Genomic DNA, 13,594 nt, shown 5'->3' with positions numbered 1-13,594 from the left:
TGAGTGTCACAGTCACATTTTTTTTGGGGGGGGGGGGAAATGTTAGTTCATTGAGGGCTTAAAATGATTGAAAATCGTTGAGGAGGATGAGAAAATTTCTTTGGACACATTTATATGCCTTATTATTGTCTATTTACCAATGATCACCAAATACCATATGTTTCTTTACTGTAAATGTTTATAGTATAACATGCACTTTTTATTTTTTAGATTTTTTAATTATAAATAATTCCATGTCAAAGAACCCAAATACAGTCATGGACACTTTGTGGTAATGAAGATTTCCCCTTAAATGTGGAAAAAACAACAAAATTGGTATGATGTCATTTGAAATCATGTGCAAAATAGTACATGAATAGATGTTTGTAACTGTATACTTCTTATTTTGATACTTTTCTTATCCAAATGTTTCATGACATCTCATAAGTCTAATTTCGCGAGAATCACCTGGTTGTCAGTCCCGTAAATTACTGAACTGTGTGTGTACAGTACAGGTTTAAGCATTTAAAGGTAAAGTGACAACCGAATTAATATGCAGTGTGTACGGGACCAAAGACAGTTACATGAGTAGTTACACGAGTAAGTATGGTGGCACAAAATAAAACGTGGCGATGAGAACTATATTGTACAAGTAATATTGAAGGAAGTTTGAGCGAGGGGGGGAGTAATCAGGAGTGATGATGTTACTGAGGTCGAAGTGCTGCAAACTAAGTGCTCTTCCTCCATACAATATAGTTCTCATTTTTTATTCGCTTAAAAAATCGTCACGTTTTATTTTGTGCCACCATACTCGTGCAACTACTCATGTAACGGTCTTTAAATAGGGAAAACATGGAAGTGTTTGGTGGCTTCTAAATTCATCCCTGTTTGGATCCTAAGGAATGAATGGGGCTAGGCTAAATGCTAAAACATTCACGACGCACTGTACAAAGATTAAGTGCACGTATTGAAAAAAGATAGGGATGTATCAATTGGTCCAACTTGAGGTAAAAACACAGTAAAACATTGAAAAACGGTGGTGTTTTCTTATAATGAAATATCTGTATAATTAATGAAGTTTAAAGTTGTGTTTATGTCTTTTGTTAGTGTTTCATCCTTTGTTTAAGAATAAAATGAGCTGAAAGCTTTTAAAAGTACAACATCAGGTATCTGACAGCTGTGTTACTATAGTCCTTTTCACAAAATACACGGAAAATGCGCCCAGGATCGGTTAATTTTGGCTTATCCACACTGCCCATGTGACGTATTTAAAGTCCTGCACTTGGCTTCTCTCTGGAGGAACCACGCACATGCATTTTAGTTTACGACAAGATTATAAGGAGCGTGTGATGCACTGTTCTGTCATGCTGGTGAATGATCTCAGATTCAGTGCTGATAGTGACAAGCTCCCTGATCTCTGCTTCAGTCCAGTTTGCCGATATTTTTTCGTCGTGAATGTTAATCTGCGTTCAAAGAGCTGAAACATATCTTCTTGTTGCGATTATACGAGCATCCTCACTGCGGCACGCCCCTTACAATATTATTTCTGTGTCTTGTTCACACAGAACAATTTTTTTGTGTGAATGTTTTGGCAATGTTACTAGATTCTCTTTCCAGGAGCGATCCCAGAACATTTAAGTTTGTGTTCACACAGAAGCCAAATTTACGAAAATTTTGTGCTGTGTGAATGAGGTTTCTGTCATGTTTTCAGGTGGGTCTTGATGATGACTTGTCAGTGTGCAGTACGGCGGACTATCAGCCTCCAGAACCTGAGCCTGAACCTGAGGAAGAAGAGGAACTGGAACCGGAGGAGCCACAGCCCTGTTTCACAGAAGGTCCCGTTCATTCAGCAATCATAAGCAGTGTTAATGTTTCTGAAGGACCTCACTCAGTCTTACTCTGATTGATTTCTGCCTAGGTTGCATTAGACAATGTCCGTGTTTGAATGTGGACACCACAGAAGGATGGGGGAAAAGGTGGTGGAACCTCCGGAGAACTTGCTTCACCATTGTTGAGCATGACTACTTTGAGACCTTCATCATCTTCATGATCCTCCTGAGCAGTGGAGCTCTGGTGTGTGTCTCAGTACCATCTCACTCCAGTCACGTGACGTTTATATTTACTGCATTATTAAAGTTTCACTCACATTCAGGCTTTTGAAGACATCAACATTGAGCGCCGTCGAGTCATCAAGATCGTCCTGGAGTTTGCTGATAAAGTCTTCACATACATCTTCATCTTGGAGATGTTATTGAAGTGGGTGGCATATGGTTTCAAGACCTACTTTACCAATGCATGGTGCTGGCTAGACTTCCTTATTGTTGATGTAAGTTGACTTTTGCCCAAACAAAATATTTCAGTGACTCTTTCAACTCAACAGCAGACATCTGTTGAAGGTTTTTCACCTGTGGTTTTGTTTAAGGTGTCGATCGTGAGCTTAGTCGCCAATTTATTGGGTTATTCTGAGCTGGGAGCGATCAAATCTCTCCGAACGCTCAGAGCTCTTCGTCCGCTTCGAGCCCTGTCAAGATTTGAGGGAATGAGGGTATGTATTTATTTGTGGGGGTTTTATAGTGATCAAGATTAAGTTTTGTTCTGAGTTCAACACTAGAAGGTTGAATTGATGAGAGGGATTTGATATGTTTGTGTCTCTGTGATTCGCATCAATTTATACATTAAGTCATTACAACCACACTATAAATATACAAACAACTGACAAATACCACCAAATTTATTCAAGTTTAAATTCATGTTCACTCACAATGCGATGCATGGAGATGCATTTAGCTGTGTACGTACAAATTTTTTATCGAATCGTTTTTTTTTTTTATCATGCTTATTCTCTTATTGTGTGTTTATTTCTTTATACAGGTTGTGGTGAATGCACTCATTGGTGCCATCCCATCTATTTTTAATGTGCTGCTGGTGTGTCTGATATTTTGGCTGATCTTCAGCATCATGGGAGTCAATCTGTTTGCTGGGAAGTTTTATTACTGCATTAACACCACCAGCGAAGAACGCTTTCCTATGGATGTTGTGAACAACAAGAGCGACTGCATGAATCTGGTGTACACCAATGAGGCGCGCTGGGTCAACGTTAAAGTCAACTATGACAACGTGGGGATGGGTTACCTCTCTCTACTGCAAATCGTACGTTTTCAATCTGCACATACAGAAATATAAATGTAAAACATGCGATGAGTTTACTGTAGACACACATTACACATGAAGCCTATTTACAGTCAGACAATTTCATTTAATGTCATTTTATTTAACTGCTTCAGAGGAACCACAGGTAATGGCGTATATGACCATCCATCAGTATAAAAATATTTAGACTTGGTTGAATATTCTGATGTTCAAAGAGTCTGTCTGTCACACAGGCCACATTTAAAGGTTGGATGGACATCATGTATGCAGCAGTGGATTCAAGAGAGGTACATCATCCCTCATGAACTATCATCGATGCAGATTCTTCAGAAAGTTGTTTCATAAAAATATTTTAGATTACCTCATGTGACTGTACCGGTAAGCTGAAGGGTTTGACTGAAAAAAAAACTTGTTTTTGATTGTTTTGTGTCAGGTGGAGGATCAGCCATCCTATGAGATCAACCTCTACATGTACCTGTATTTTGTTATCTTCATCATTTTTGGCTCATTTTTCACCCTCAACCTCTTCATTGGTGTCATTATTGATAACTTCAATCAACAGAAGGCCAAGATAAGCATCAGAACTTTTTCTATTAACATCCAATAAATTTCTAGCGTTTATGTCTGTCCTGATGAATTATATATCATCTGTTTGTTTCTCTTCTGCACTTTGGAGGTAAGGACATCTTCATGACAGAGGAACAGAAGAAATACTACAATGCCATGAAGAAGCTGGGAAACAAGAAACCCGCTAAACCCATCCCTCGTCCAGCAGTATGACACGTTTCACTTCACCTCGTGCTTTTAATATGTGAGAATGTTTTATGGGTCGCTGTATATAAGCTGTGTTGTGTTTTCAACAGAATAAGATCCAGGGCCTGGTGTTTGATTTAATATCACAACAGTTCTTTGATATCTTCATCATGGTCCTCATCTGCCTCAATATGGTGACCATGATGGTGGAGACGGATGACCAGAGTGCTGAGAAAGAGGAGATTTTGTACCTGATCAACCTGATCTTCGTGGTGGTCTTCACAGGAGAATGTACGCTCAAGCTGTTGGCGCTCAGACAGTATTTTTTCACCAACGGCTGGAACGTCTTTGATTTTGTTGTTGTGATTCTGTCTATAGCAGGTAGGTGCAAGATGAGAGTTTGGATAAAGTTGAATCAGTGGTTCTCAACTGGTGCCAAATATGCCTTGGAGACAAAAAGGAAACGTAATTGTGTGTTTGTTAAACTAGTTGAGGGCCGCTGAACTACACTATTCGCACTTGTCTGTTTACAAGACCACCAATCTGCATCACATCAGTACATCACACCAGAGGCTTTATCAGTGTGACATCACAATAAAAGAGAATCAAAACAACGTGTCTAATGAGACTGGTCTAATAGGGATTAAAAAAGAAGGAGAGGGTGGATTTTTTCCATTGTAGGGTTGTTGTGTTCACACACTGATATCACAAATGTATGTCCAAACACCTTAAAAAAAGTGGATTTTGCATAATATGTGCCCTGTAACGCTAACAGTGTCCGAATGCTTCATAATAGTCTGTGTCTCATCTTATTCCAGGTCTAATGTTATCAGACATCATCGAGAAGTACTTTGTGTCTCCCACCCTGTTTCGCGTCATCCGACTGGCTCGAATCGGTCGTGTGCTTCGTCTGATAAGAGGGGCGAAAGGCATCAGGACTCTTTTGTTTGCCTTGATGATGTCACTTCCTGCTCTCTTTAACATCGGACTGCTTCTGTTCCTCATTATGTTCATCTTCTCCATCTTTGGAATGTCTAACTTTGCCTACGTGAAAAAGCAGGCGGGCATCGACGACCTCTTTAACTTCGAAACGTTCGGCAGCAGCATCATCTGCCTGTTCGAGATCACGACCTCGGCGGGCTGGGACGGCCTTCTGCTGCCCATTCTGAACAACGGCCCTCCGGACTGCGACCCCAACGCCGAGAACCCCGGGACTGAGGTCAAGGGTAACTGCGGCAGTCCCGCCATTGGCATTGTGTTCTTCAGCAGTTACATCATCATGTCCTTCCTAGTGGTGGTGAACATGTACATTGCCATCATTCTGGAGAACTTTAACGTCGCCCAGGAGGAGAGCGGTGACCTGCTGTGCGAGGACGACTTTGAGATGTTTAACGAGACGTGGGAAAGGTACGACTTGGAAGCGACGCAGTTCATCGATTACGACCACTTGTTCGACTTTGCCGACGCCTTGCTTGAACCGCTACGGGTGGCCAAACCCAACCGCCTGAAGCTGATCGCCATGGATTTGCCCGTGGTGACGGGCGACAAAATCCACTGTCTGGATATTCTTTCGGCAGTGACCCGAGAGGTTCTGGGCGATACCATAGAGATGGTCGCCATGCAGAGCAGCATCGAGACTAAGTTCAAAACCAACAACCCCACCTCCGCCTCTTTTGCACCCATCGTCACCACGGTCAGAAGGAAAGAGGAGGAGCGTGCCGCTATCATAATTCAGCAGACGTACCGCAGACATCTGCTCAGACGCGCCGTCCGTCACGCCTGCTTCATGCACCGGTCAAAGAGCGAAATCAGGAGTCGGGAAGATGAAGAAGCGCCCGAAACCGAGGGCTTGATCGCCCGGAAAATGGGCGCCCTGTACGGCAGCAACCCCGAACTAGCCATGGCTCTCGAGCTGCGCGTTAGACCGATGCCAGCTGATGCTGAGCGGCTGCCCAAAACGACCTCGGTCGTACAACACGGGGCTTCAGCGACTTACCCTCGACCTCAGGGACAACTCGTAGTGCCGGTTGAGCTCACGAGTGAGGCTGTCCTTCGCTCCGTGCCCACATCTGTACGTGCTTCAGAAAAGCTTTACATTAAAGAGTCAGTTGTGTAACTGCTGGACAGACGACTATAATAATCACTCTTACATGTGATGTGAGCCGTTTATAACTGAAGGATTATGTGTAACAACAGGACAGCACTGGAATGCTATTCATTGGGATTAAGCTTCTTTTTATAAACTTTTAAAAAGACCTGATCTCAGTTGAGTTCTTCTGATCCTATGTTAGTCACATCATAATAAAGATAAATGAATGATATTGAAGGATAACTCTACACTTCCTTCTGAATTCAGCTTTATGTGTCCAGTGAGCATTCTTGGGCAAAATATTGGAAATGTCCTGAATGATTGACACAAAACTACAACCCACCGAACAGCTGTTTGTCAGATTAATATTGATTCATGTTAACAATGAAATGTGCGGGCCACTTCTGTGTGATTAAATATTGACATCTTCAGCTCTTTTTAATGCACAGATTCTCATTTTACAGCTTTATCATACTTTTTATTACTAATCTCTTTGTGCACTTGTTAGGAAGGACATCAGTCTGTTTAGCTTCAGCCTGTAAGTATTTTAGACTTTCTCCATTGAAGGGATGGTTCAGCCAAAAATGAAAATTACTCCATGATTTACCCTAAAGCCATCTCAGATACATACATGTATGTTCATGATATATTATTGCAATTATCGACTATTGCAATTGACCCTTCGCTAAGCCACGCCCGAAAACCACCACAGGCCAATCGTGGTTTAGCAACCGTAACTAGGTGCGCGGGTCTTGTTTTGAGCGAGGAAAACATGCCGAAGCGTTGTGAATACGGATTGTGTAAATCTGATACCCGGTATCCTAAGAGTTTGGACGGGGTGGTGGATTTTTTCCCTTCCTGAAACATAAAACCCAATGGGAGAAATGTCAGACGTGGATCAAGCAGTGTAGAATTCACAACTAAATATCGACAGGATTAACAAAAACACATACGTTTGCTCCAATGTAAGAGCATGCTAATGTTAGCTAGCTAGCTAACTCAGTACATTATTGCTTGCAAATAATGACGGTTCTTTGTTCATAATGCATATATTTAAATGTAAAATAAGACGATTAAAGGAGGCTGACTGACATACTTTAAAAAATATTTTAGCATTTTGTGAGTACCCCGATCCGGTCGCGGCTCTCCCAGGGTTAGTTCTATAAGTGGGGGAATGTTATCATTGCAACGTGGTCAGACGTGTCTTGTGTTTATTCCACTGTTTGATTTATAATTATTAAATTATTTTCACAAATTTGACTTACCCTGCTGTGCATGAACAAAGCTGTTCCTCAATTTGTGTGTTTCCCATTCGAATAGTCAGTTTATAAGGTGGCTGCTGCTTGCACTGAGACCTAACATTTTAGGCTTTAGCTTAAATTTTGATCAAATTATTCTCTAATCGGTTGCATATTTTGTCGTAGATATATCCCTTGAATGCATAATGCAATCCCTTTTTTCTTGCTCTCTCAGATTTTTTACCGTTTCGCCTGGTGACTAATATCCCCTTTGGAATGTCTGACACCGGTGCATACATACTGCCAGGTGCAAAAGCTTGACAGGCGTAGCAACAGTAACTAAGGAGGGCGGGGTTTAGCAAAGGCTCAATTCTCTTCTCATTAAGACGCAGATTCTTTTCTGCTGCAAGACTAGAAAATTCGAACACATTACCCCATTTCTGCATGAATTACACTGACTACCTGTCTCAGTTCGTATAAAATACAAAATAATTCTGTTGACTTTTAAATGTCTTAATGGTCTTGCCCCTCACTATCTGTCAGATTTATTGGTCCCCTACACTGGTCATTCGCTTCGGTCATCCGACTCCAAACTGCTTAAAGGTGCAGTGTGTAATTTTTAGAAGGATCTTTTGACAGAAATGCAAAATAATATACAAAACTATATTATCAGGGGTGTATAAAGACCTTTCATAATAACCCGTTATATTTATGTTTATTACCTTAGAACGAGACCTTTTTATCTACATACACCGAGGGTCCCCTTACATGGAAGTCGCCATTTTGTGCTGCCATTTTTCTACAAAAGCCCTTAAAGGACAATTTTTTTACTAAGTTGTCTCCGACGATGACATGTTTGTCCAGTGGTGGCTACCGTAGCTTCTCTATGTGTTTCAAAAGCGAGGGGTGAGCCGTGGACTAAGCCTTTGGTTGCAATTCGCAACCTCACCACTAGATGCAGCTAAAATTTACACACCGCACCTTTAAAGGACAAGTTTGGTGTTTTGCACTTGGAGCCCTGTTTTCGGATTGTTTGTGGTGAGGTGGAGCGGTTGAGACTGAGATTTGGATATGTGGTGCTGTCCCGAGTATTTTCGGGTGTTTCTTGTGTCGCCCCCGACCTCTGCAGTGGGTTTGTGGGTGCACGGGAACGGTCCTTTCTGGAATGCATTGAACTTTTGTTTGCAGGGACGTGGGGGTCACCGAGTGGTCGGGGATGTTCACTGGTGTGCTCACGCAGGGGTCGCTGCAAACGATGCTTTCCAACAGGTTTTATCGTAGTTTTTGTCCAACTCCATTGACTTGTATTAGATGTGCTGTGTAGGGATGGCTGACGCGAAACAGTCGTTCCGAAGCTTTGCGAGATCCCGAAGCGCAGATGTGTCGAAACATTGATTTGAAGTGTGATTCAAAACACCCATGTCACGTGACTATAACACCACGTTTCACTAAGTGTTTCATCAGGTGTGGTGTGCCGAATCAGCGTTTGATTGGCACGGTCGGGAACAGACAACACAATCGCACATCTGTATAAAAGTGAAATAAATGCATATTGACCTTGTGGGTTTTGTGAGAGGAGTTTTTCAAAGGCTGGAGAAATTATCTGTAAAAAAAGAAGTAGGCTAAGTCCTTCCACACACAGCAGATATTTATATATGACATGGTGGCTTGATATATTTTATTAATTTCTTATTGTTTATGTGGTATTTATCTCTATTCAATTTATTTATTAAATAGACCAGCTTATATTGACAATGATGAGCCTAAAAGCTCATGTAGTTGTCAAACAGATGTTAAAACAACAACAAAAAATATGTAACTTCATTGTGACGACGGTAATAGTAATGCGTTTCGCGGGGTTCGATCCAAAGGGTTAATGTATGAGAGTCGACGACACTATCCACTCTCCCACCTGATTACTTGTGTCAATCAAATCAACATGTGGGATACAATTTGTCAGCGATCGTCTAAAACCTTGTCAAGGCTGCGCTATGGCTATACATGCAAATGACCACTAGGTGTCACTGTGGAGGATGTTTCGAACTATGTTTCGAAGCCTCGACACAATTGATTCAACTGTTTCAGTGTTTCACGAAGCCTCGCTCTGCCCATCACTAGTGCTGTGATGTACGGTATCACTCCACGCCGGGAACTTTGTTTGCATTCTTGCAATTGGCAAAGGTTGATTATCGCCACCAACTGGGCTGGAGTGTCTATTATTCAAGCTCTCAATGGAAGAATATACGGGTGTGAGGCGTTTGGAAAAATAGGTCCACAAGTTTACAACGAATGCTAAAACACCTGTTGGAGGGCATCTTTTGCGGCGATTTTTGTGTGGGCGTGTCGGTGGGCGCCCCTGGCCGCTCGGTGAGTTTCACGTCTTTGTGGGCGAAGGTTTGGTGCATTTTATGAGGGATTGTTTCAGTGCACCTGTGGACCCATTGTGGAGGTGGGAGGTGAAACGCAAGCACCCGAGGGTTCTCGGGGCCGCACCGTGTGTCCGGGTTTCAGTCAAAACCATTCTATTTCATCATAAACAATCTGAAAACAGGGCTTTAAGTGTAAAATACCGAACTTGTCCTTTAATGTCCCTCATTTCTGCATGGCACCTATCATCATAAAGCTTGGAAGAGCAAGGAGATTTTCTAATTTAACTCAGATCGTGTTCGTCTGAATAAAGATAATCATGTACATGGAGAATGGCTTGAGGGTGAGTAAATCATGGGGTAATTTTCATTTTTTGCTGAACTATCCCTTTAATGCCCAAAATCAAACCTTTTCAAACCTGTATGATTTATACTCACACATGTAGTGTTAACATGGCTGTCTTCTGATCTATTTATAATCTGAGTTCACAGTAGAAATATGAAGGGGTAAATAAGAGACATGAGCTCAATGCCATCCTCTCTGTGCTTTATTATAACAGAGGATTTCTCCTGAATTCTGTAGCAACATTGTATTTGTGCATCTTGTAAAGTACAGTTAGTAACCTGATTCTGCCATAAATTTAAATCACTTTCATACAAACATAACAAATGCTGAACCTGTTTGTTTTTAAAACACCCACATAATTCATTTAAACCTCACGATGATCCGCTCATCTTAAGAGAAATGGTTTTGAAACCACCTTTAAATTCTTATTTGAAAATATATATATTATTGCCATGTCAAGACATAGTCAAATTAATTTTACTCTTAATCTATAAATAGCTGTCATGTTGTTAGTGATATAGCAGCTGTATTTATGTATTCAGATATATTTCATACATGATTTGGTGTTCAGCTGTAAGTCTTAATGTGACCTCAAATGTCTTATTTCAAAAAATGTGTAATTTATAAATGAAGCACTTTTGGTTTTTATAATTGACCTCTTTTAGATGTGATTATACAGTGAATGTGTCATTGTGCTTTTATCAAATGTTTGCAGACTAATCCTTTGCTTTCAAATCTCTGAAAATCATTTTTTTATGTTTACATTTTTATTCTTCAGTGCTGAAGTATGCGTGATTGTTTCTTTATTGCCCGTTTGTACATTTGACTGAATGTTGAGGTGTCAGATGTGTTTCACCACTTAAAAACATTTGATGTTGATGTTAAGAGAATAAATGTGATTATATTAAAGTGTCTGCGTGCGTCTGAATGTGACTCTGTGAGTGAGAGTAAAGATATGGTGTGTTGTCATCTGTTTATCTGGAAGTCATTTTTCCATCTGACGACTTTTGTGTGTCACAGCAAATCTCTCTTCTGAGCAGATCGCTCTTCTTGTTTCACACTTTCTATTTTTACCACAGCCTTGAGATGTTTTTACCTCAGGTAACCACCCCTCTAAAGAGCTCTTTACATTGACATTTGTGCTGTAATCGTTTTTAATTGCAAGTTACATAAAAAAATCATTAGAAATGTTATTGTGAAACTGATGGTGGATTAGGTGCACTCACTGTGCCATTGTATTACACATGTTTTACAGAGATGCATCAGTTTAGTCACATTATTCATTGCATTATTGAACATTTAAGGTGAATTGAAGTGAAGTGTTTTGGGCTATGTCATGTAAATGAGCTGTTTCTGATTGACAAGAATGTTCACTGATGGAATTGAACACATAAAGGATGATGCTGTTTATTTTGTCTTTAGACCGTTAAGTTCTCGACATGTGTTAAATTTTAGAGTTTACAATGTGCTGAGTTTTATGGGTCAGGCTGAAGTCTCATCTCTTTAGACCAGTTGTCTCCAACATGGTGCCCATGGGCACCAGGTTGCCCGCACAGAGTCTGTGAGCACATTCTATTAATAGTCTCAATTGTAATATTTATTTATTGCACATTTTTTAATATTAGCTTGGATTCTTTTATGTATGTTAGCATTTTAAACAACAATAAAACATATCTACAAGTAAAATAAAGTAGAGTAGACTATATCAAAAAGTAGCCCTCCAGATTGTTTTATCCATTGAGATAGCCCTTGCTCACAAAAAGGTTGGAGACCCCTGCTTTAGACCACACCTCCTTACCCTCCCCTCCTCAGGCCACACCCCTCACCTTTATACACTGACTGGCGAAGTGCTACACAAAGCCCTTACACTTTTGCTTCCATGAAGAATAGGAACTAAATGCAAAAGTAATGACACATTTGAGGTGAGAAGTGTTATCTGTGTGTCACAGCATTCAGGGTTTCCAGTTGACTGATGTTTCTGCACCCACTTTTATTGGGTGACTGCACAACACAATGTTTGTCTACATGAGGGTTGCTTCTTAATATGCTTCCTCATTTCCTCACTCTTACGTCCTACATCCTACGACCCGGAAACCAGTCGAGCTCTGCCATCTTGTAAGACATCTCAATTCTTTACAGTTTTTCTGAATTGCTAAAACACTAAAGGCCATTCTCTGAATATCCAGTGCCCTTACACCCATTTGTCAAATCATTCACTCTTTTGGCTGGACCTTAAACAAGTTTAGGTAGTTAGACACTGTTAAAGGAAAACACCACCGTTTTTCAATATTTTACTATGTTCTTACCTCAACTTAGACGATTAATACACACCTATCTTTTTTCAATGCGTGAACTTAATCTTTGCACAGCGCATCGTGAATGTGTTAGCATTTAGCCTAGCCCTATTCATTCCTTAGGATCCAAACAGGGATGAATTTAGAAGCTACCAAACACCTTCATTTTAAAGACTGTTACATGAGTAGTTACACTAGTAAGTATGGTGGCACAAAATAAAACATGGCAATTTTTTAAGCGGATAATAAAATTAGAACTGAATTGTATGGTGGAAGAGCACTTAATTTGCAGTACTTCACCCTCAGCATGCAGTAACATCATCACTCCTGACTACTCCCCTCTCGCTTAAACTTCCTTCAATATTACTGCACCCGAGGTTGAAGTGCTGCAAAGTGCGTGCTCTTCCGTCGTACAATATACTTCTCATTTTTTATCTGCTTAAAAAATCACGTTTTGTGCCACCCTATACTAACTCGTTACTTACACTGCACTTTTTTTGAAAATATACTAATTTTCCAGCTCCTCTAGAGTTAAACATTTGATTTAGCTGATCTCAGGTGGCGCTACCACTTTTAGCATAGCTTACCAAAATCCATTGAATCTGATTAGACCATTAGCATTGCGCTAAAAAATAACCAAAGAGTTTCGATATTTTTCCTATTTAAAATTTGACTTTTCTGTAGTTACATCGTGTACTAAGAAGAACGAGAGAAATTTAAAAGTTGCGAGTATAGTTCCTAGTCTTATCTGAGTAGAAAATCACAAATTTAAATTTTCTGTCATTCTTAGTAGGCCTACACAATGTAACTACAGAAGAGTCAAGTTTTAAAAAGGAAAAATATCCAAACTCTTTGGTTAGTTTTTAGCGTGATGCTAATGGTCTAATCAGATTCAATGGATTTTGGTAAGCTATGCTAAAAGTGGAAGCGCCACCTGAGATCAGCTAAATCAAATCTTTAACTCTAGAGGAGCTGGAAAATTAGTATATTTTCAAAAAAAGTGCAGTGTATAGGGTGGCACAAAACTTTAAGCAGATAAAAAATGAGAACTATATTGTATGCCAGACCCGGAGATCAGCTAAATCGAGCATATTTTCAAAAAAGTGTAGTGTCCCTTTAACACTTTGTTTTAATGATGTTTATTAAGCAGTTGTACACAATATAAGCTATCTCAGTGTGTGTGTGTGTGTCGTATGTTTATACCAAAAATGAATGAAAACAATCTGAGAGGCAGATGATGAAGAGTATGATGAAGAGCAGAAGAAAATGCAGTTGACCTGTTTTCTGTGTTGTCAAAAGCGTTTATCCTCTGTTTACTGTACTGGCAAGGGACAAAAAGTTGCCTGCGATGTGGATGAAGGCTTATAGTCAAAACTGAT

At 40.2% G+C, this 13,594-nt stretch overlaps 1 protein-coding gene across 1 annotated transcript in view; it reads left to right on the top strand.

The window, feature by feature from the left end:
• The window catches only part of scn4aa (sodium channel, voltage-gated, type IV, alpha, a), a 55,298-nt gene extending 44,449 nt beyond the window's left edge, over positions 1-10,849 (top strand). Inside the window, exons 17-26 of the mRNA XM_073866739.1 lie at positions 1,691-1,814; positions 1,898-2,052; positions 2,132-2,305; positions 2,402-2,524; positions 2,851-3,129; positions 3,363-3,416; positions 3,563-3,700; positions 3,799-3,903; positions 3,993-4,263; positions 4,701-10,849. Coding sequence (XP_073722840.1) covers positions 1,691-1,814; positions 1,898-2,052; positions 2,132-2,305; positions 2,402-2,524; positions 2,851-3,129; positions 3,363-3,416; positions 3,563-3,700; positions 3,799-3,903; positions 3,993-4,263; positions 4,701-5,998 — 2,721 coding nt within the window. The 3' untranslated portion in view covers positions 5,999-10,849. The remainder of the gene's footprint in view (positions 1-1,690; positions 1,815-1,897; positions 2,053-2,131; positions 2,306-2,401; positions 2,525-2,850; positions 3,130-3,362; positions 3,417-3,562; positions 3,701-3,798; positions 3,904-3,992; positions 4,264-4,700) is intronic.
• Positions 10,850-13,594: the final 2,745 nt, after the last annotated feature.

Source organism: Misgurnus anguillicaudatus, chromosome 4 (assembly GCF_027580225.2).
Source record: "Misgurnus anguillicaudatus chromosome 4, ASM2758022v2, whole genome shotgun sequence".
NCBI lineage: Eukaryota > Metazoa > Chordata > Actinopteri > Cypriniformes > Cobitidae > Misgurnus > Misgurnus anguillicaudatus.
The sequence above is the reverse complement of the archived record's forward strand: the minus strand, read 5'-3'. Positions and strand labels throughout refer to the sequence as shown.